The sequence below is a fragment of the Clytia hemisphaerica genome, unplaced genomic scaffold (genome assembly GCF_902728285.1).
Source record: "Clytia hemisphaerica strain Z4C2 unplaced genomic scaffold, Clytia hemisphaerica genome assembly, whole genome shotgun sequence".
Classification (NCBI taxonomy): domain Eukaryota; kingdom Metazoa; phylum Cnidaria; class Hydrozoa; order Leptothecata; family Clytiidae; genus Clytia; species Clytia hemisphaerica.
In genome coordinates this window covers 154,824-176,046 of record NW_027104378.1, presented here as the reverse complement: position 1 = coordinate 176,046, position 21,223 = coordinate 154,824, and the positions used below count along the sequence as shown (strand labels likewise).

Sequence of the window (21,223 nt, the reverse complement as noted above, 5' to 3'; positions counted from 1 at the left end):
TGGAAAACTTGAAAATCACAGTATTAAAGCTCTGTTTTTTGTCGCCACCGAAAAGTAAAAAGAGAAAAAGTTGAAAAATCGGTAACGGTCGGTCCTTCCTTTTTATCAACGATTATTATAAAAGACAAGGGGATTCTTGTAGAACACTGGAAAAGAAGCTGTGATGAAAAGCGCTATTAGAACAAACTACGCTGTCACTTCAGAAACATCTTTCCAGTCTTAACAGCATTCAGGTGTGATATGGTCGAGTGTCAAAGGCGTCAGCTTAAAACCAGGTGTTCGTGGTTCGAGTACCCGCTCCTTGTAATGTTCTTTTCAGTTCATAGATAGCCGACCTGGACCTAGATTACTGGGGCTTTCCACGTACAATGCCCACTCTTTTTCAGACAGTTCAAAAATTAGTTCCAATTAAGTGTCGAAAAAAGATCATGAATAGTCGTCTAAATGCAAAAAAATACCTAAGCCCAGGAGAAAAAACCTTTGTTACCTAAGATGAAATTGTAGTGAGCGAGTTGAGCATTCCTGATCTTCTTGTTCAAGGTCTCTCCTGCATCTAAATTGGCTTCTGCTTTGAAATCGCTTGCTTTCAAGTCATCTGCAACCTAAAGAAACAGTGAAAAAGGATTGTTCTACTTGTTATGTAATTACAGCATTTGTAAAATTTTCGAGGGAATACGAGCAAGAATAAAAACTTGAACCTGACCTAAGCTTTGAATTTTGCAATTAAAATAGTTTGATAGATTTAATAAAATAGGTGGTATCATTTAACTACTACTTGAAACTGCTTGAAATTCAATTTCTATTTGCTGTCTCAGTGGGAAGACATACAAGCATAATGAAAGTACAATTTTGCCATGCGAAATAGTCAGAGCTTAAATCTAGTCACAGATTTTAAAGGTTACTTACTCATTAGAGATTTTAAAGGTTATTAAAAAGAACCCTTGTCAAAACTCTTACCTTCTTTGCATATTCATCGTATTTAGGACTGACAGGGACGACAATAGCTTGGCGTGGTGACAGCCAGAAGGGCCACTTTCCACCATAGTTTTCAGTGAGGATAGCCATCATTCTTTCCACGGAACCGAGAATTGCACGATGGATGATGACGGGTCGTTTACGTTCGTCACCTTCACCACTGAAGTAAAACAAAGTAAGCTAGTTAATGTACAGTGGTCAACGCAAGGTTTTTCGTCTGAGATGGAAAATGGATTTTAAACAACAAATTAGCACATATTCTTGAAATTTTGTTGAATTAAGCAGAATTTCAAGATGAAAAAATCTCTTTATATACTTCGCTGAGACGGAAATCCGTCTTAAACGGAAGAACTTATAACGTAAAGACGACAGACTTTCAACATTTCCTCTGTGTGATGCTATAATAGACGGGAGGCGACAAAGTCTATGCTTGAAAAAGATTACATAAAGCAAATGTATTGGCGTCAAAAGGAGGCGACATTTGCTTTCGACTGTCGACTTTCATTCAATTTTTCGAAGACGAGTTAAAGGATGTGAAGCTAATATCATTTTCTCTTTGCACATGACTGTGCAGGATTGAGATGATGAATGTGTTCCCGCTGATATACAGTTGGCGCTCTCTAGTTCGACGTTCTCTAGTTTGATAGGCTCCCTTATTCGATGAAATTTAGAGTCCCCGTCAACAAGAATCTCTCATAAACGACGCTCCCTTCTTCGATGAAAATCCAATTCCCCTTTGAAAATCGAATAAGGACTGAGCAAGGTTGAGATGATGAATGTGTTTACGCTGATATAGCGTTCCTTCTTCCCCAAGTTAGAACCTTCTAGCCAGTAGAAGCTACTATTTGGCCGTATTGATTTGTAGTACCTTAAGTGTATAAATTTTCGCAGGGATTATATTTCACGAATTTTCGCCAATTTCGTTATTTTCGCGAAATATAATCTCTCACGAAAATTTTCAAACTCTCATCTCTCGCTATATTCGCGAAATTTAAGTTTTTTTACACTAAAAATTCTTTCAGCTAAGAAACTCTTTTAAACGAGTCTCCATTACTCGAATGTCTCTGTAATGCGAATAAATTTTCATTCCTCGTAGCCGTTCGAGTTATGGAGACTCTACTGTACACATAAAATCTCGTAATCAAACTAACGAAAAATGTGAAAATCTGAAAAAATTCGCCAATTCGCGAAATTTAATCTCCGTGAAAATTTACAGTCGAAGTTAGTCGCGAAAATAAGTCCCGCGAAAAATTAAATTGTTTCGCGAGGGAAGCTGCCTCGCGAAAATTAGTTGCCACAAAATTGTTCCCTTAAGGTGTTTGTTCGTGAAAATCACGGTCTTAAGAAAGGGATTGCTTACGTGACATAGTTGAGATTGAATCGTTCGGGTAGTTGAAAATCTAATTGAATGGTGGCGCATTGATGGTAACGTCGGAGTGCGTCTTTGATTTGAATGTCAATCTAAAATTAAAGATATTAGAAAAGAATAGTAAGACGAATCGAAAAGAATTGTTTGATCTACATAGGGCCTTTTATCAAATTTAAAACGATATCAGTTCAGAATATTAAACTCTTTGTTCTAAATGTGTATACATGCAAATGTCTACGAGGGTTTGTTAAAGTCTAGTCCATGCTTAAGTTCCTTGCTTGCGAACATGTAAAAGTGACACATCAGAACTTTTTAAGTAAGGAAAAAAGCGCACTTTTGAGTTCACTATGTGACAGGAGTTTAATTAAAAAAAGATTGAAAAATGTTCTGGTCACATACTTTTGGTCCATAGAAAGCACCATCTCCAGGGTTCAGTTCCCATGCTTCTCCAAATTCATTTAATGAGTTCTCCAATTGCTGTTAAAATGAAAATTAAAGAAAAATGATTGAATCGCAACAAACAAAGTTTTCAAACATGCTATCAGGGGGGGGGGCACACAGTTACTACAAGACATGATGTGTAGTAAGTGCTTTTTCAACACTTTTTTTCAGGACCACCACCCTTTCCAGGTACCACCCCTGTTTTTGAGTGATATCATCAAAAACATGCTCGAAATTACCCTAAATTGCGATTATTTTTCAACCTAAAGCCATTTTTGTGCTAGATTTTCTTTTAATTTACTTGGTTAACAGCTGTTGAGAACATTTTAATGATAATTAGGGAAAGCATAATTTCAAAGTTGGGTCTGAGAAAAATTTCAAATTTTTTTTCGTCCATTTATAACAAAGAATTTTTTCACAAAAAAATTCATTTTTTGTGAAAAATTTTGAAAGTTCTTTAAAAAGAATTAAAATATAAGCACTTACTACACCAAAAGTGCTAGTTTTAGTGTTTGGCACCACCCCCAAACAGCAGTTACTACACTGTGTAGTAACTGTTTTCATAACTTCTGAATACAGGACCACCACGGTAGTAAGTGTCATACTGTCTTGTAGTAACTGCGTGCCCCCCCCTGATGCTATCCAGAACTTGGAAAGCTGTTATCAAAACTCGGAAGTTTTTCCTGCCAAGTTCATTTTGAAGCAGTAGCACACCATTAATAGGCCATTTCACAGTCGCAAAGCGTTATGGGTAATCAAGACCACTACGCGCTAACGACGATTTACTATTGGTCCAAAGTTTTGAAACATTTCGAAGATTTTTGCGTCTAGCCAACAGGAGGCCGTTAAAGATGCACAATCAGTCTTGATTACCCATGATCCATTTCAACTGTGAAATGGCCTATAATAAACAATTAGGTGAAAATATGGTAACCTCTTAAAGGGATATATCTCGGATGTGAAGAGAATTTTTTGATTGGTAGACTATAAAAGCACTGGAATATCAAAGAAACTCAAACCTTTTCTGCAGTATTCCACATGTTGATATCACCCATATATTTTTCGGGTCTGGTCGACAAGTTCAATTTGAAACTGAAGCCAAAAATATCATAAACGTGTCTTAAGAAAGCCAAACAACTTTTGATTTCCTCCTCGATTTGATCTGGTCTGCAAAATATATGCGCATCGTCTTGCTGGAAACGTCGGACACGGGTCAATCCGGTTAGAGTTCCGGATAATTCGTTACGGTGAAGGACTCCGAAGTCGGCCATACGGAGAGGAAGTTCACGCCATGAGCGCGGTCGATGGTCGAACATAACGCTATAAAAAGAAGAATGAATATAGCTATGTAGTATATCTGACACTATATATAATAAAAAATAATCCGTAAGAAATGTTGGCTGGAAATGAGCATTTAATACATCCGGTTAAATCCAAGAGACTTTTAGAACACATTTATATTGCCCTTATGTCCTGTTCTGCAGTATGAAATCAATATAAAAAGTGTGGACATTTCAGGACATTTGCCATCTACATAACCTACCAGTGACCAGGACAGTTCATCGGTTTCAAAGCGTATCTTTCTTTTTCAACTTCGAATGAGAACATGTTGGTCTGTGGAAATATAGAGAAATGATTATATCAACAACAAAATCTGGGTGAAAAACAAACCATTTTTCTATGGTTTGTCAACGAACTAGACACCTAGGAAACTAATCAACTTTTGTAGTTCATCTTTAACATAGGTCGAAAAAGTATATGCCTGCAGTATGTCAAAGAGTAATTCAGGATTTTCCTCAAAGTCATCAAATAGTAAAGCCTACTTCAGTGGAATATTTTTTCATATTTACTAAAAACAAAGACTTACAGAGTAATGTTGCCAATGGCCCGAGGTCTCCCATAACTTGGTACTGTAGATGTTTGGGGAGATAACTTCTTGAAATCCACGTTTCTTATATTCGTCCTAACAGAGAGAAAATCAGTTCAAGTTAATGTATGGTTTTAATGGTGTCATAAGTACGGTATCATTTTATTCATGTTCAATATGCCCGAGTAAGCCTCAATGATACTGGAGCAAAGGTATTTATTAATGACCTTGTTTCACCTCTGCTTGCTTAGTTGGGTTCCTTATAAAGTAAAGATTTTATTTAACCGCAAAATTCCAGCCTCAACAACTAGAAGAGCAGGGCATAAAGTTGGCTTAGGCTTCGGTTTGACGACCCTAGAATTTAGAAATGGGTAGGTCGGTCGGTTTTTTTAATTTATGAAAGTTCTGCTTACATAAGGGTGATTATGAAATGAAAACGGAAGATCTAGATTTATGTGGTTTTCTGTATGAAGAAAAAAAGTCTTCCTTAAGTTTCTGGGTAGGGTAGGTCGTGTGACGGCAAACCAATATTTTCTGGCCTTATTCGCGGTTAATCTCGTTCACTTTCAACCATCATAAATTATTTTCATTGGACTAACAAACTAGATCAAAAATAATTATTTATTAAAAGAAACTCACCCTTATAAACTTAACAAGTGTGTTATAAATGTGTGCACCATTTGGCAAGAAGAAACAAGATCCAGGACTGAGCTCGTGGAAGAAGAATAGTTCTTGTTCGCGACCTATCTTTCGGTGATCTCTCTTAGCTGCTTCTTCTTGGAAATGTTTCCATTCTTTCAGCTGTGAAAAAGAACAATCAAAAAAGTTATTTTTTGAATACAAATCAGCTTCACCACAAGCGTTTAGACAAAGATTGACACCTAGTGTTTTGAGCACTCTAGTGAGAGCAGCAGTCCATACAGAGTCAGAATTTTAAACCTTTCTTCTCGGTCATTCATTTGCGAAAAAGATTTTGTCGTTAGGAATGACATATAATTTTTGGTTCTAAAAAGGAAAACATGACTGAGAATGTATATTGCAGCATTATTGCTTCATTAATAGACTGTATTATACAGACTATACAGTTCCTGAAAGGAATTTTAAACCTTTGTCCCCCAGTAAATTTGAGAAAAAGATTTTACCATTTTGTCGTTAGGGAAGGAGATTCCATAAATACGTTGTAGTGATTCTGCTTCAGCTTTGCCTTCCCAGTAAGTCGCTGAATTCTAAATGTAAATAGAACAAAAGTAATAAGTATTAGTAAAATAGATTCCGATGCAATCCACAAAAAGGCGATGGAAAGGTTGTAGGTAAAGCTAGTCTAGCATGCTAAAAAATAAGCAAAAATTTTACAAATTTTATACAAAATTATATAAACCCGGAACAATATTATCGTACTTTCATAAAAACACCTATATGACTGTATTAGACATATCATAAACAACTCGAGTCTATGGGTAGGTCAAAATCGCTAAAGAATACCTTTGTAACAGCAATAGCTTTCGTCTTGCCAGTATGTCGAACATGAGGGCCTCGACAAAGATCAATCAAAGGACCGCATCTATAGAAAAAAGGTGTTGATGGCTAAGTTTACAGTTGGGACATAACAAGTCCAGTAAGAACAAACTTCCTTTGGGATGTGAGACTCAGTGCTCAGCGCTCTATCGCAAAAAAGTTTATGTTGAATTTTGAATCAGTGACAAAAAGAAATTTAAGAACAAAAGATCAAATCAGAGAGGAAGATCAAATAAAATTTAATAGCTGGTTAAAGTATACGATGAAACAGTATTTCAAGAAAATTACCTGTATACAGTGGTTGTTGGAGTGGTCACACGTTCATTCAGAATTCGCAGTTTAAAAGGATTGTACTAAAAACAAGCGATACTTTTATGGACCTACCTGGTTATCAAACTAATCAGTGAACATTGAAACAATGAAACACATAAGACATAACTGGTCAAAATACAAAAAAATAAAGAAAATGAAAGCATATCTATTGAGAGAAACTATCAACACTATTGAAAAAGATTTTTGAAAAAGAAATAAAAAAGCTATTAAGCGCTTTTCTTTATAAAAACCACTATCAGAAAAATGCACGGCTTAATAAATAAGGTTTCCAGAAAACTCAAACCGTCGAACTCTACCGTGACATTTTCTTCTGTTAGTTAAAAAAACTAATAATAAAAAAACAATTTGGCTAATAACATTGATATAGATACTCATAAATAGTGATTCTTATAGATAAAGATTCGTTTTTCAGCCAAAAAAATAATAAGTGTTTACAGAAAACTCAAATCATTAGCCTCCACCGTGACATTTTCATCGTAAAAAAATTAATAAAAAATAATAATAATAATATGGCTAAGAACATTGATGTATTCTTATTTAAAAGTGGTTCTTATAGATAAAAATACGATTTTTGAGCCAAAAAAATTTTTTTGCAAAAATCTGCTTGAGCCATCCTTTAACTATGATTGTACCCTACTTTCATGCTAAAAATCAGAAAAAATTAATGATCCAATTTTTCACAAAGTCCAAAAAACCCGTTTTTAAGCCGTTTTTTGGCCCAAATTTGCCTAAAAAAATTTTTTTTAGAAAATCGGGCTCCGTCACATTCGAGGGTTTATGGTCATGCACCTTTGTGCCAAAAATCAGAAAAAACTAATGAGCCAATCTCGAGAAAAGCTGGTAACTAACACACTAACTAACGAACGAACGAACATGGGTTAATTTATAGGACCTCCACCCCACCGGGGTAGGTCCAAAAAGTGAATTGATTCATTGGATACAGTAGTTGTTGGGGTGGTCACACGTTCATTCAGAATTCGCAGTTTAAAAGGATTGTACTAAAAAAAGTGATAAATAGACTAGATTATTAAAAGGATGGATGTCTATGATAAAATGTCAGACTTCTGAATCACAATTTATTTTGTTCAGAAATCTTTATAAAAACATAGAAAATTTCTGTCAAAAGGCTAGGTGAGACACATTTATTGTTGGGATTAGTACCAAAGAGGTTACATTACATTATATACATATTTTCCAATCGAAGGCTAATTGAGACACTTTCACTGTCGAGATTTTAGGGACAAAAAGCAAGTTTACTTATGGTCAAACTCAATGACACACATAACTCTTAGTTCCAATCAATAGATGTCAACTTACAGCGAACATTTTTAAAAGGTCTTCTTTCTTCATTTCGAGTCGAACAAATTGTTGTTTTTCTTTGATAATTTTCTTTACGACACTTTCTAATGCTGAAAAATCATTACTTGAGACTTGGCGATCATCGATGGACATATCATAATAGAAACCTTCTTCGATTGGTGGACCATAACATAGACAACCACCGTAATGTCTCTCCATAGCTTCTCCAAGAATGTGAGCACTGGAATGCCAAAATACTTGCTGACCTAAAGTTTCAAAACAAAAAGAAAGAATAAAAATGACCAATATATGGATGATTAATAGTGATATAATAATTATGAGTTGTCAGAGCTCATTTCTTTTAGGAAGTATCAAAACTTGGACAACTACATCAGGCAATGATGGACTATAATATAGTTCATATTCAAAGTGTCAAACAAAAAGAAACCAGTTTTTTATAAATTCATTTGTTGCAGACCTTCGGGTTGATCAAATTTCACGAGTTCGATTGTGCAGTCTTCTTCAACGGGGCGATCCAAATCCCAAAGGACACCATTCACCTAGAAAAGAGAAATTAGAAATTTCATAAGAATATTGTCCAATAAAATATTAGGAATTATATACAAAGTCAAGTGGGCAAGAAATTCTCCAAAAATAAAGAAGTTATTATTATATTCTTATCCTTGTCATCTGTGTCTCTGCTAATTAATTTTTGGAAAAATTTCTCACTAGGGAATTTCCAAATTCTTTTGCAATCATTCTTCTGTATTTGTCATTTTTTTAAACTTCCCACCTTGAATGTTACTATTCTGAGCCCCTATCAGTAGAGTTTATCAGAGAGTAGTGAGATTTTCAGAAGACTGATAGAAAAAGTTCTGAATAAAATATTATGGTCAGTGGATGTTAGTGTACGTTGCTATAATAAATCCTACCTTTGCAACGACTGAGTTGTCAGCAAGTCCTTGACTGAAAAGAAAAAAGATTTTATAATCTTTCAATAATTTGTGTATCTGAAGTCTCAGACAAGTCTTTTCACAAGAAACAGAGCAGCACGTATATAGCCCTGGCAAACCCAGATGATAAGGATGATAATGAAAGCCGCATAAAGACGTTAAGAATTTAAATAAACAGAGAAAAAATAGTTTTACCTAATTCCTTGTGCCACTTCATATGGGGTTGTTTTCCATGAGAATCCATCGACCTGTTTGCCATCAGGAAGTGTGATTTTGATGCTCGTTTTTTCTTTGGCTATGAAATTTAATAAAAATGATCCTTAAAACTCATGATGTATTAAAACTCACAGTCTCCACAGTTTATAACCTTTGATTTAGGCTAGACTTTAATGCTTTGTCGTCACTTGGCAGATCTTACCTCAAAACTTACCGCAAACCTGAGTTATTGCCATTTTAAACTCAGATTGCATCTATATGTATTCTATCTATATGTATTCTATCTTTAAGTTTCTACCTTCTCGTTCTTCTATTTTCATGTCAAAGACCAACCCACCCACCCACAACTAAAATCTAGGGCCGGGTGACGGCTAAACAACAAATCCAGCACAGTACATAGTGGAAAATATGATACTTCATAACTGTTAAGCTCTGTTTTTTTTGTTTCTTTAATTGTAAAGTAGCGTTGAATTTTATTAGCCTTTGTTGCTACCTTTTCGTCAACATGAAAAATTAACTATTACATTACAATAAGAGCCAAAACATTAAATCCATGTACAATTGTCACTCTAGATAAGCAATGATTACATTTTCATATAGCAGTAATTTGTGTTGTACAAAATGTTAGTTTTTCTACCCTCTACTAGTTAATTTTGGTACCCTTTCTCAGCTGTAGGAAGGACAAAAGGTCAAAATCTATCTTCTCAGATCTTCCATCAGCAACTGTTCTACCAAACAGAATTTGAAAGAAGACAGTATCATACCAACTTACAGGTAATCAAAGAAATCTTTGAAATTATTACCTTCCATCGATGCATCATGTTCAGCTTTTATTTCATCAAATATCTTCAGTCTTTCTTCAATATACGCTGGTAAAGGGTTCATCTAACAAGGAAATGATACTTTTTGATAACTTTTTCAATAAAAATTAGTTAAAGAACACACACAATGGCAGTCAGAGTCTAGGATATCAACTATTGAAAGTTCAAACTGGTACATTTTGAAAATGGATCTGGAAATACAAATATATTATACAATTCAGGACGTAAGTACCAGCATGTGAGTTCCTGAGTATGCATATTGAGAGGGAAGACAGTACAGTAGAATCGTCAATCAAATTGCAATGTAAGATAGCGTACTTAGGCTAAGTTAAATTGACAAAATATTTCTTTTCATTCATGGACTAAATGTATGACCATGGACAAAATCAAAGCTGGGTCAACCAATAGAACCAAGGACGAGAGCGTCCTAAGATTTATTTTATTCATCATAAAATAGCTAAGGTTTTTTGTCCTACCAAAAGTCACTTTTAAACTCTAGAACATGACCTGATTTGATTAATGACATTTTAATTCTTTTCAAATTCAAAACTAAAATCTTTTTATTTAAAAAAAGAACAAAATTCAATTAAAACAAACATTAAAAGGTTATGACTGCATGTTTGCCACCATTGCCTGAAGAATATCATGTAATGTTTTTAATTTCACTCTTCGAGAATTAGAGAACGCCCACCGCCTAACTGCCCGATGGGATTAACAAATAACGAGTGTGTAACTTGCGGGCACAAGTGACGTCAAATGTTTCATCGTTTTGTCACTAATTTGGTCTTCTTTGTTCCAATAGGTGAAAATACAGGTAGGGGTAGGGGGTAGAGTAACTTTTTTGGGGGGTATCTTCAGATCTTCTTCGCCTGGTGTTTTTTCTGTTCCATATAATGATAGAAGACATTTAAAAAAAAAAAAATTAATTTTATGCATTTTTGACGAATTCCAGCCCAAAAAACTGCCCGGGGGGGCTTTTTTACCAAAAAATCAGCTTTTTTGAGGTTTATTCTTCATATCTCTTCCAAAACTTGCTCAAATTCAAGATGTAATGTTTTTTTGTGAAAATTTAACCTATTGTGATGCATTCTGCGCAATTTTTAAGGTCAGAAGTCCCAAATTGGCCGAACCCCCCTGGGGGTACTGATTCGCACTACAGGCAAAAATTGAAAAAAATGGCATTTTCTGGCCTTTTCAGGCCTGTAAATATGTCAAAACTATTGCAAATCTTATTTTTTTTACTTGCTGTACTAAATTTTAAGAAGAAACAGCAAAATAATCATATTGGATTGAAAATTGTGCCCGTTGGAGCCCTAAACGAGATGTTTTAAGCCGATTTTGGGTAGCAAAATGCTTTTTAAGGCCAATTTTGCAAGTTCATAAACTTTAAACTAATTGATTCACACGTCTGAAATTTTCAGAGATGGAAGTCTTCAGTAAAGTCTTTGAGCAAAATGAATTTCAAGATTTTCACTTTAAAAAAAAAATCATAATGGCGTCTTGAAAAATCGCTTTTTAGCAAAAAAAAATCAGATTTATCAAAATATAGCATTTTTTAAGGCAAGCTTCTACAAACTGAGTTTAAATGCTAATTGAAATTTTTTTTGCAGTGATAGTATTCTGGAGATACTCCAGGGAAATCAAAATCATTTGGGTCTGGGATGCGTCTATGTCCCCCATTATGGAAATAAAATCCCTGCTAAGAGCCATTTTTCAGGCAAAAATCCAAATTTGGACTGCAAAAATCTCTAAAATGACAATAGACATGGGCCCGAATTTTCTTGCAGTGATAGTATTCTGGAAATACTGCAGGAAAATCAAAGTCATCTGGGCTTGGGATTTGGGTATATCCACCATTTTGGAATTGAAATTCTTGCCAAAATGCAATATTTCAATCAAAAATCCAATTTTTGACTGGAAATATCTTAAAAATGACAATAGACATGATCCTAAAATCTTTTTGCAGTGATAGTCTTCTGGAAATACTCCAGGAAAATCAAAATCATTTGGGTTTAAGATTTGGGTATATCTGCCATTATGGAATTGAAATCTGTGTTAAAACTGGCTAAATTGCAACATTTCAAGCAAAAATCCCATTTTGACTTAACAAGTGCTCTAATATGGCAATAGACATGAACCTAAAATCTTTTTGCAGTGATAGTCTTTTGGAAATACTCCAGGGAAATCAAAATCACCTAAACCCAAATGATTTTGATTTTCCTGGAGTATTTCCAGAAGACTATCACTGCAAAAAGATTTTAGGTTCATGTCTTTTGCCATTTTTAAGATTTTTCCAGTCAAAAATTGGATTTTTGATTGAAATATTGCATTTTAGCAAGAATTTCAATTTCAAAATGGTGGATATACCCAAATCCCAAGCTCAGATGACTTTGATTTTCCTGCAGTATTTCCAGAATACTATCACTGCAAGAAAATTCGGGCCCATGTCTATTGTCGTTTTAGAGATTTTTTCAGTCCAAATTTGGATTTTTGCCTGAAAATGGCTCTTAGCAGGGATTTTATTTCCATAATGGGGGACATAGACGCATCCCAGACCCAAATGATTTTGATTTCCCTGGACTATCTCCAGAGTACTATCACTGCTAAAAAAATTTCAATCATTATTTAAACTCAGTTTGTAGAAGCTTGCCTTAAAAAATGCTATATTCTGATAAATCTGATTTTTTTTTGCTAAAAAGCGATTTTTGAAGACGCCATTATGATTTTTTGAAAAAAGTGAAAATCTTGAAATTCATTTCACTTAAAGACTTTACTGAAGACTTCCATCTCTGAAAATTTCAGACGTGTGAATCAATTAGATTTAAGTTTATGAACTTGCAAAATTGGCCTTAAAAAGCATTTTGCTACCCAAAATCGGCTTAAAACAGCTCGTTTAGGGCTCCAACGGGCACAATTTTCAATCCAATATGATTATTTTGTTGTTTCTTCATGAAATTTAGTACAGCAAGTGAAAAAAATAAGATTTGCAATAGTTTTGACATATTTACAGGCCTGAAAAGGCCAGAAAATGCCATTTTTTCCAATTTTTGCCTGTAGTGCGAATCAGTACCCCCAGGGGGGTTCAGCCAATTTTGGACTTCTGACCTTAAAAATTGCGTAGAATGCATCACAATAGGTTAAACTTTCATAAAAAAACACTACATCTTGAATTTGCGCAAGTTTTGGAAGAGATATGAAGAATAAACCTCAAAAAAGCTGATTTTTTGGTAAAAAAGCCCCCCTGGGCAGTTTTTTGGGCTGGAATTCGTCAAAAATGCATAAAATTAATTTTTTTTTTTTTTAAATGTCTTCTATCATTATATGGAACAGAAAAAACACCAGGCGAAGAAGATCTGAAGATACCGACTTTTACCCCCTACCCCTAATACAGGCCAGATATCAACAGTCCCATGTTTCTACCAATCGTCCCAAGTTAGAGCAGTTAACGATATGTCTTTAAGAACAGATTTCTAAAAGGCTTTTGTTGTTCTGTAAATATTTCCAGACATTTGCGTGTGTTCCACTACGGATTTTTTTTCATATGTCCGATTTAAAAGCCTACTCGGTGCGAAAGAGAAATGGTGTATTTGTGTATTATAAACTCAAGCTGAAAAATTACCCGCGAAGGTACAAAAACAATCCTTATTCGGCTGACGGTAAACTATTCTCCTGGGAATAGACCTGCCAAATGATCAATCTGATCTGAACTGAACCTGCTGAATGCGTGACGTCATAATTACTGCTTTCAGTTTGCGTGTTTTGAAAGATTGATGTGTGTACTCCGTCTTAGTGGAATTTTTTAATGGTATGAAAACAGAATATGCAATGTCTTTAAGAACAAATCTCTAGAAGGCTTTTGTTGTTCTGTACAGTTCTGTAAAATATTTCTTTTTGGATTAAGAAATTCCATCTTTTATCTATATATTAATAGCCGTAGTCTGTATGTCTGTTTTCTGTCTGTGTGTCACCTTCGATTTCGCAAGCAATGTTTTGTTCTCGATAAGTTTGTTTTGATTGACAGATCGGATAGAGCCTGGTTCAGACTTTATTCAGCCTTTGTTTTGAAATTTAAGGCCCATCTTTATTTAGTGATTTTAATTTCTGCCTAGCTATGCCCGATCCTGTTTTTCTCTTTTCTTTTGTTTAAAATGTTTTCCAATGTATTTAACGATCTATTTATTAATGACATTTGAATTCTTTTCAAAACAAAACAAGTTTCTTTTATAGAAAAGAACATTTCAAATGTAAATCAAAACATAAATATTAAAAAGTTTGTCGAACAATAACAGCATTTATTAAAGGGCGATAAAGAGCAAGAGAAGAAATTAGTCCATCTCTTTCTTCATATAAAAACATTTTTGACATTTTCTCAAAAACTGACTGTGTACGTCATTTTAAATGTTTTTTTACATGTTTAAATTCGAAAAGTTATGACAAGGCTTTAAAAAAAGCAATTTAGAATTGACTTATTTATCTTTTTAAATGTGATAAAAACAAAGTTGCGCTATTCTTTGTGGCTTTCCTGCTTTTTCCTGAATAATTGTTATTTCTACATTTCACTCCTCTTTACCATGACATTTTCTCAAATTGTCGAAAACTGGACGACGCATTTAATGCGAGCGAAGCGAGAAAAAGATCTTATAGAGTCAAACTTTGAAGATATTTTGTTATTCATTTGATCGTTTTTTTAAGTCAGCTTCAACATCCAAAGGACTTTTAGTGCGTTCAGCTACAGCTTAACCCGCGTGCGATGCTTGGTACCGGCTAGTTGTTCTAATGATTATAATACTTCTTTATAAGATGATTTTGTTGTCTTTTTAATCTTTGTAATTCGAGACTAATTTTAGCGTTTTAGAGTTTTCCCTCTTTTCGCTAAAATAAATCTCGCCAAAACACACAGAATCGACAGATCGCTAAAATTTATCCGCGCAAAATTTTTCGAAAGGCTGATTTGCTAAAATAAATCCAGTATGTTTTTTCTTTCATTTTATATCATTTTTTATCATTTTCATAATTTTTTCAAAAACTAGTAATGGGGGGTATAAATTTCAAGCTTTTCCGTTTTCAGTCAAAAAATGTGTTATACTTATAAAGACATGTGACTGCATTGATTTTTGTATTAAAAAACATTAATATTTTCTTCAAAATCATTTCCCTCGCTAAAATTAATCCAGGCGAAATTTTTGTCAGACGAGTATTCGCTAAAATTTGTCCACACGAAATTTTTTGAAATCTTGATTCGCTAAAATAAATCCAAAAAAAATCACTATTTTCCTGACTCGCTAATATACGCTAAAATTAGTCTCGCTAAAATTTCTACGATTAAAGTATAAGTTTTTAGTGACTACATCGTTAAAAATTTCTTTTCGAAAAAAACCCACTTCACGTTTCTTACATTGGGCCATTCCAGTTTTTATTCGTTACCCCCCAATGGACGACATGGAATTTCCGTAGCAAATTGCTTTCAAGAAAGTCCGGAATTTCCGTAACAAATTTGCAAAATACCTATCAAAACAGTGGAATTCCGTTACTGTAACCTAAAAAAATCATGGAATTCCAATACTTTAATGCAAAATTAAGTAAAATTCATGGAATTCCGATACTTTCTCTTTAAAGTTTGCCTGGAATTCCGTGCCAAAATTTATTTCAAAAATTGATGTCATCCATTAGGGGGTAATTTTTTTTTTCTGGAATGGCCCATTTCAACAATCTGTGACGTGATAGGGAGAGTACAATTTAGTGATTGATTGATAACTTTGGTATGTATTTGTTTATGTTTGATTTTTTATTTCGAAGACCAGCCTACAGCTATGTCGAAATAACAAGACGCATGTCGATATTAAACGACTCTACGGTACGTCACAACCACGGAGCGCTGACTTTTAGTTTTAATGACTTGCTCTCATTCGTTTGGTTTTGTAGTAAAAAGAAAAAAGAAAGTCGTTATTGTGAACTTTTACCATGCCATCATGCTTAAAATGGAGGTATTTTCACTGACTGGAAGAAGGGTGTCAAGATTAGAAGATAGAGAGATGTCGACATTAGATCAACTTACGGTAGGACCCTGCCGACGCACCGGACTTAACGAACACCGGACACGCGAAAGTCCGGTGTAAAATGAGAATTTTTTTACCACCGGACCATCTCTACACCGGACTAAAGGAAGTCGGTTGTCCGGTGTCGAAGAAGGATACTTTTTTCCACCGGACAATCAAAACATAAATGTCCGGTGGCCAGAATTCCCCGTATGCAACACCGGACTGACGCCGGACTTATTGCGTCCGGTGTAGCGAAAGGATACTTTCTGCCACCGGACAAATACACCGGACAGTCCGGTGCGTCGGCAGGGTCCTCTTACGGTATGGCGAATGGAAAAGCGAAAAAGGTCTATTGCTAAGGGACCCAAAGAAGGGTCCTGCAAGAAACACAGATCACAGACAGAGTATGACATAAAGAAAATTAATTCTAAAAATATTTTCTACCTCAACTGGGTGGCCAGATTTATCATTTGATTTATTTTGTTTGTCCTTTTTATTCTTCCCTTCTTTCTTGTTATTATTCTTTCCTTCTTTCTTGTTACCTTTAGGAGGATTATTCTCATTTGTTATTTGGACTTCTTCCATTTTCTGTTCCAACGTGGCCATTTCCTCAAAACTCTGTTGTCGTCTGGTCTGTTGACTAGCTTTGAACTCGAACACAAAATCACATTGGTTTTGAGGAAGCAGTCGAACAATGTTGGGTTTTTCGTGTATTTCTCGGGACAATGCACCGCCATCGGTACCTTCCTTCGATTTTGCCCACCATCTAGACTGGGAATCCAGTCGTTTATAACGTTTTTGTTGGAAGCGGGAAATTTTTATGTCGGGATATGGTTAAAATAAACTATAATAAACTATATTGATGCTCCTGTCAAGTTTTCTACTTCCTATTTTTTACTGAGTTAAGTCGTCTAGCATGCTAGACTACCCACCATCGAGAAAAATACCGAAAGAAAAATCCGGAAATAGCGTAAATGGCATAGAAATTTGATCCGGATCAGACCAATCAGACAACTTATCCACCGCCCAACCTTTATTTCCGCCCGAGGCGTTCGGCTTACGAAATCGTGTTGGAGGATTGCATTTTATTTAGAGTTCCTTTTTTTGTGATAAATTTCTGTTATCTGAGTAATCAAAGCAAGTCTATTTCATCAACCAAAACTAAAACAATCTTTTTATAAGAAAACTAGTCGATGGTAACGAAGAAAGCAATCTTTCAGTTATACTCTTTTTTTTTGTGCATCACGTTTATAGGCTCAAACTCGATGAAAAATAATGCCAAGTATACCTCCAAGCTGAAATGCAAAAAAACTTACAGCTTTTTTAAAACACTGACCTTTTTAGAGTTACTTTTAAAGCTGTTTTATCTTTCAAGCCGATCAATGTTCCGACTTAAAACTTCGAGATTTCCGTGAACCCAAAGAAAATCAACAAAACGAAGTCTAAGCAAATCGGGGGGGGGGGGGGTGTACTAGGGTTGCAAGCCGACGGGGGGGGGGGGGTGCCGCCCGACTTTCGACCTTTGGACCCTTACCGGGACTAAAAAAGAGAAAACAAAGGAAAATTTTGTGAATTTTACGACCCTTGGCGGGACAAATTTGACCAATTTTGACCAAATTTCGATCTTTCCGGGGGTAAATTGTTTAAATTTTCCTATTTTCGACCCTTAGTGGGACTGAAATTTGATTTTCTGATTTTTCCGACCCTTAGCGGGACTTTGGAAATCCAAAAAAGGTACCCTTAAGGGCGGCACATACCGTACCCTCCATTATCCTAAGTACCCCCCCCCCCCCCTACCCCCCCCCCTCCCCGGAAGCAAATAAATAAGCATAAATTAGGTGGGTAGCAAATCGGAAATTTGGGATTTTGGTGCCCCTAATATGAAACAAATCTTTACATAAATTGCGCGAGCGAAACGAGTTTTTGAATTTGTTTTCGAGCACGAAAACATTTGGGTATTGCTTCTCTTTTTGGCTGAAAACTGCTAATTCTAAAGTATAAAAAAGCAACGGGACGCCGAAATTAGTTTTTCACCCCCCCCCTTCTCTCAAGAAAAAAGGCAGCTGGGGAGGCAGTAGCCCCCTCCCCCACAACGCTACTGGTATCACAGTTTAGGTTTCTCTGGAAGATTCAAGAGGAATAAAGTCGAAATCGAATTTCATAAAGGGCGTAAACAGAAAATCTCTGAAAAGAAGATCAAAAAGGTACAGTAAATTATGAACTTCCAAAGTACCTTATTAGGAAATGTAATTAAAACGTGTGTGTAATTAACAGGAATGGAAAATTTTCTTGATAATAAAAATCCCTTTAATTAAAACCAGCCGAGGTGTCCTTTAAACGAAAAAAATTCGTGTTAATTTTGAAGCCATTAAATACTTCCATACTTATAATCCATGTAATAAGGTATGTAAACTGAACAAAATTGATAAAGACTTATTTATACCCCTTTCCACTTTGCTACAATTAAAATGCATCGGAAGAAATAATCTTTGTCAGACACACTAAACATTTCTGTCGCTCAAAGCAGAACCTGTTCAAAGTATTATGGAACATTTGCTTTAAATAATTTGCTTATACTACTCTGACATCTCCAGGTTTTACAATTTGGCACCCCTTCCTCTCTTTCTATCATACAAAATTTTACCCTCAGAAGTTAAATTCATCCTTTTCTGTTTTTTTCCTCAAAGTGTTTTAGAGTATTTTTTACCCCTTAGTAACCTTTTATGAGATATTCACTGCTAGCAAATATCTGTTACTCGTTTTTCGCATCAAAACAGCACTCTGGATCATAGTTTTTGAAGACTCCTTAGCCAAATTCCTTGGCCTTAGTATACATTCCTGTGTAACAGACCTTGTAGGCCCACCCCACTGGAAAATTTGACCAAAATTTCGTCCCCGGTGCGAAAAATATCCTAAAATTTAATCACCATTAAAGAAATAACTATTTCATCCCTCTTTTAAAATCAAAACTACAATCATGGTCGTAATATTTGACATAAAAGGGAAATTCCTACGAAATCTTATAACCACAAACGATTTGGAAGCGCTCTAGAATAGGTTGGAAGGGTAGAGTTTTAACTCTGAGTTTTAAGGCTAGACTTAAAACTTAGGAGCTTAGGATCTAAGGATCCAAAAGTTCAAGAATGGTCCAATAGGGCTCAGAATATAGCCTGGAAAGTTTCTAAAACCCTCCCGAATTAAAGTACTTGAATAAATTTATCAATTAGCCCAAAAGCAACTTTCTCGCCCGAACTTTCCAAATTTCAAAAAACGAAGAAATAAACTAAATTCTCAATAGATTTTGACCATGATTGTATCTCTATTGGAATTTTTGACCTGAAAACAGTAGAAATTTTTTCCCCGTCGGGATTACGCCGATAAAAGATTTCATTACTAATATTGGAAGAAGTCCAAGGGGCTGTGAGACAGGGGTACCTTGATTTTTAAAGCCCGAAGGACTAGATGGCGTGCTTTAAGCCATTACAGGCAAAAAAAATTGAATATCGGATAAAAATATTGTTGCTATTGTTTTTGAAAACCCGCGAAGCTTCTGATTGGTCAAGCGCTTAAATTCTATTGTAATGTCACGTGACCTAGGTAGGATTTCCTACCTAACCACGTCATACTTTTCAGCAAAAGCGCGACATCTAGCCATTCGGGCTTTATAAATTTATGACCTTGGCCTGTCAATAAAAACATGAACAAACAAACCTCAGTCGGATATTGTTTTTCATTGGTAGCTAACGACGATAACGTCCGAAGCATGCAGAAAGTGAGTTGTTTAGATGGAAGCTTCCTTTGCAAAATGTTTCGAACTCTTTGTATAAGCATCCTTACTCCACTTGATCCTTTTAACCTAAAGGAAAAAAAAGACATTCATTCATTCATTCATTCATTCATTTTACAGTTGACACTAGTAGGTCGATTGACGTTTTTGCTTACGTTAATTTGTAATTTCCCGCGAACTTGACACTAGTAGGGTGTGAAGTTGGTTCGAATTAACGGAAATAATCAAACGTATATCCAACCATTTGCTTACACAGCATTTTTAAACAAAGCTAAAGATTTTTCTCACTTTGGGTGCTACAAGGGCCCCCTGCAAGAGCACAAATTTTGAGAAATTCTTTTCTTTATTCTAGAGTTGGGGGGGGGGGGGTTTCACTTTTACGGTACGACGGTATTGGGCCTTTTTTTCCCCGGTAAATCGGTATTACCAGAAAAAAACGACGGGTTTACGGTATTTCATTTTCTACCGGTATCGGTATTTAGGTAATTAGGCTTCTTTTATCGACGGTATTACGGTATTTGACCCAAATTTTTGTCGGTATGACGGTATTTAAGACCCCTGAAACCCCCCCCCCCCCAGAGTTGTCTGTACACATAGACCCAGTATCTACGGCTAATTTCAAAATTCATTGCAGTAGAGGGTCTGTTGTCATTGTCTTTTCTCATTTGAGATTTTTCAAACCGACCGCTGCGATGGAGTGTTGGGGAGACGATGAGAGAAGTGTTGCTACTTATAAATCATACTTCATCGCAGAGGTCTCCGTGTGGGAATTTTTTTATCAAACAGACAATGCACACAGAGTGTACTACGAAGAGATACACGTGAGATACACTCTGACTCTGATGAGAATGAGTATTCTAGAGGCGCGCTATAGCCAGAAACACTGGCTAAAATTTCCCTATTTTACAAACTGATGAGGAAAATAACTGCTGAACAAGGACCGGAGTGCTTTTTTTTCGAGATTTCTGCATTAAGCAATGGATGGATTCTGAATTAATTATAAACATTTCTATAAATGCAAAAATTAGAAATAGAACAATTTTCATTCATATTGAATTGAATTGAATTGAATTGAATGTTTTCTTTTTTCTCAAAATATATAAAGTCTACTATATACAAGTTTATATCTTGAGGCTAGAAGGTAAATAGATCTTTGAAAATATATATTATTTGTTACTGTTTCTCAAAAATTTTTACACTGTATCTGTTATGCTTGTTAATAAAAAAATTAGCTCAAGTTGTATGTCAAAGAGGTTGTAACCACCATAAAGATCTTGTATCCTAGGAGTTTGAGAAGGGAACGACCATGAAGATAGCAATGCTAGAAGACTCATGGAGACCAGGTGAGTATTTGGGTATATTAGTTTTCGGTTAGAGAGAGAGAGAGAGAGAGAGAGAGAGAGAGAGAGAGAGAGAGAGAGAGAGAGAGAGAGAGAGAGAGAGAGAGAGAGAGAGAGAGAGAGAGAAAGAGAGAGAGAGAGAGAGAGGAGAGAGCCAGTTATTATTAAGAACAGATTGCAAAGAAGCATGTTTCTGAATGGGTACAAGGAAATAATGTAATCACAGAGCTAGTGTGTGAGATGTGTACGAATGAGTAGATGAGTGATGG

General features: G+C 35.4%; 1 protein-coding gene across 4 annotated transcripts in view; it reads right to left on the bottom strand.

The window, feature by feature from the left end:
* LOC136819097 (threonine--tRNA ligase 1, cytoplasmic-like) overlaps window positions 1-21,223 on the bottom strand; it is a 47,728-nt gene that overhangs the window by 765 nt on the left and 25,740 nt on the right. For 3 of the 4 annotated variants that reach the window (XM_067075266.1, XM_067075265.1, XM_067075267.1), the window contains 17 exons: window positions 19,539-19,683; window positions 9,772-9,853; window positions 8,948-9,047; window positions 8,732-8,765; window positions 8,278-8,359; window positions 7,818-8,065; window positions 6,456-6,520; window positions 6,135-6,213; window positions 5,795-5,878; window positions 5,292-5,453; window positions 4,653-4,748; window positions 4,329-4,399; window positions 3,805-4,105; window positions 2,744-2,821; window positions 2,336-2,436; window positions 958-1,135; window positions 488-602 (listed from right to left, as the gene is read on the bottom strand). In XM_067075266.1, the coding sequence (XP_066931367.1) occupies window positions 488-602; window positions 958-1,135; window positions 2,336-2,436; window positions 2,744-2,821; window positions 3,805-4,105; window positions 4,329-4,399; window positions 4,653-4,748; window positions 5,292-5,453; window positions 5,795-5,878; window positions 6,135-6,213; window positions 6,456-6,520; window positions 7,818-8,065; window positions 8,278-8,359; window positions 8,732-8,765; window positions 8,948-9,047; window positions 9,772-9,853; window positions 19,539-19,683 (2,021 nt within the window). Of the gene's footprint in view, window positions 1-487; window positions 603-957; window positions 1,136-2,335; window positions 2,437-2,743; window positions 2,822-3,804; window positions 4,106-4,328; window positions 4,400-4,652; window positions 4,749-5,291; window positions 5,454-5,794; window positions 5,879-6,134; window positions 6,214-6,455; window positions 6,521-7,817; window positions 8,066-8,277; window positions 8,360-8,731; window positions 8,766-8,947; window positions 9,048-9,771; window positions 9,854-16,271; window positions 16,593-19,538; window positions 19,684-21,223 lie in introns of those variants that run through there. The other variant, XM_067075268.1, reaches the window with a different exon arrangement.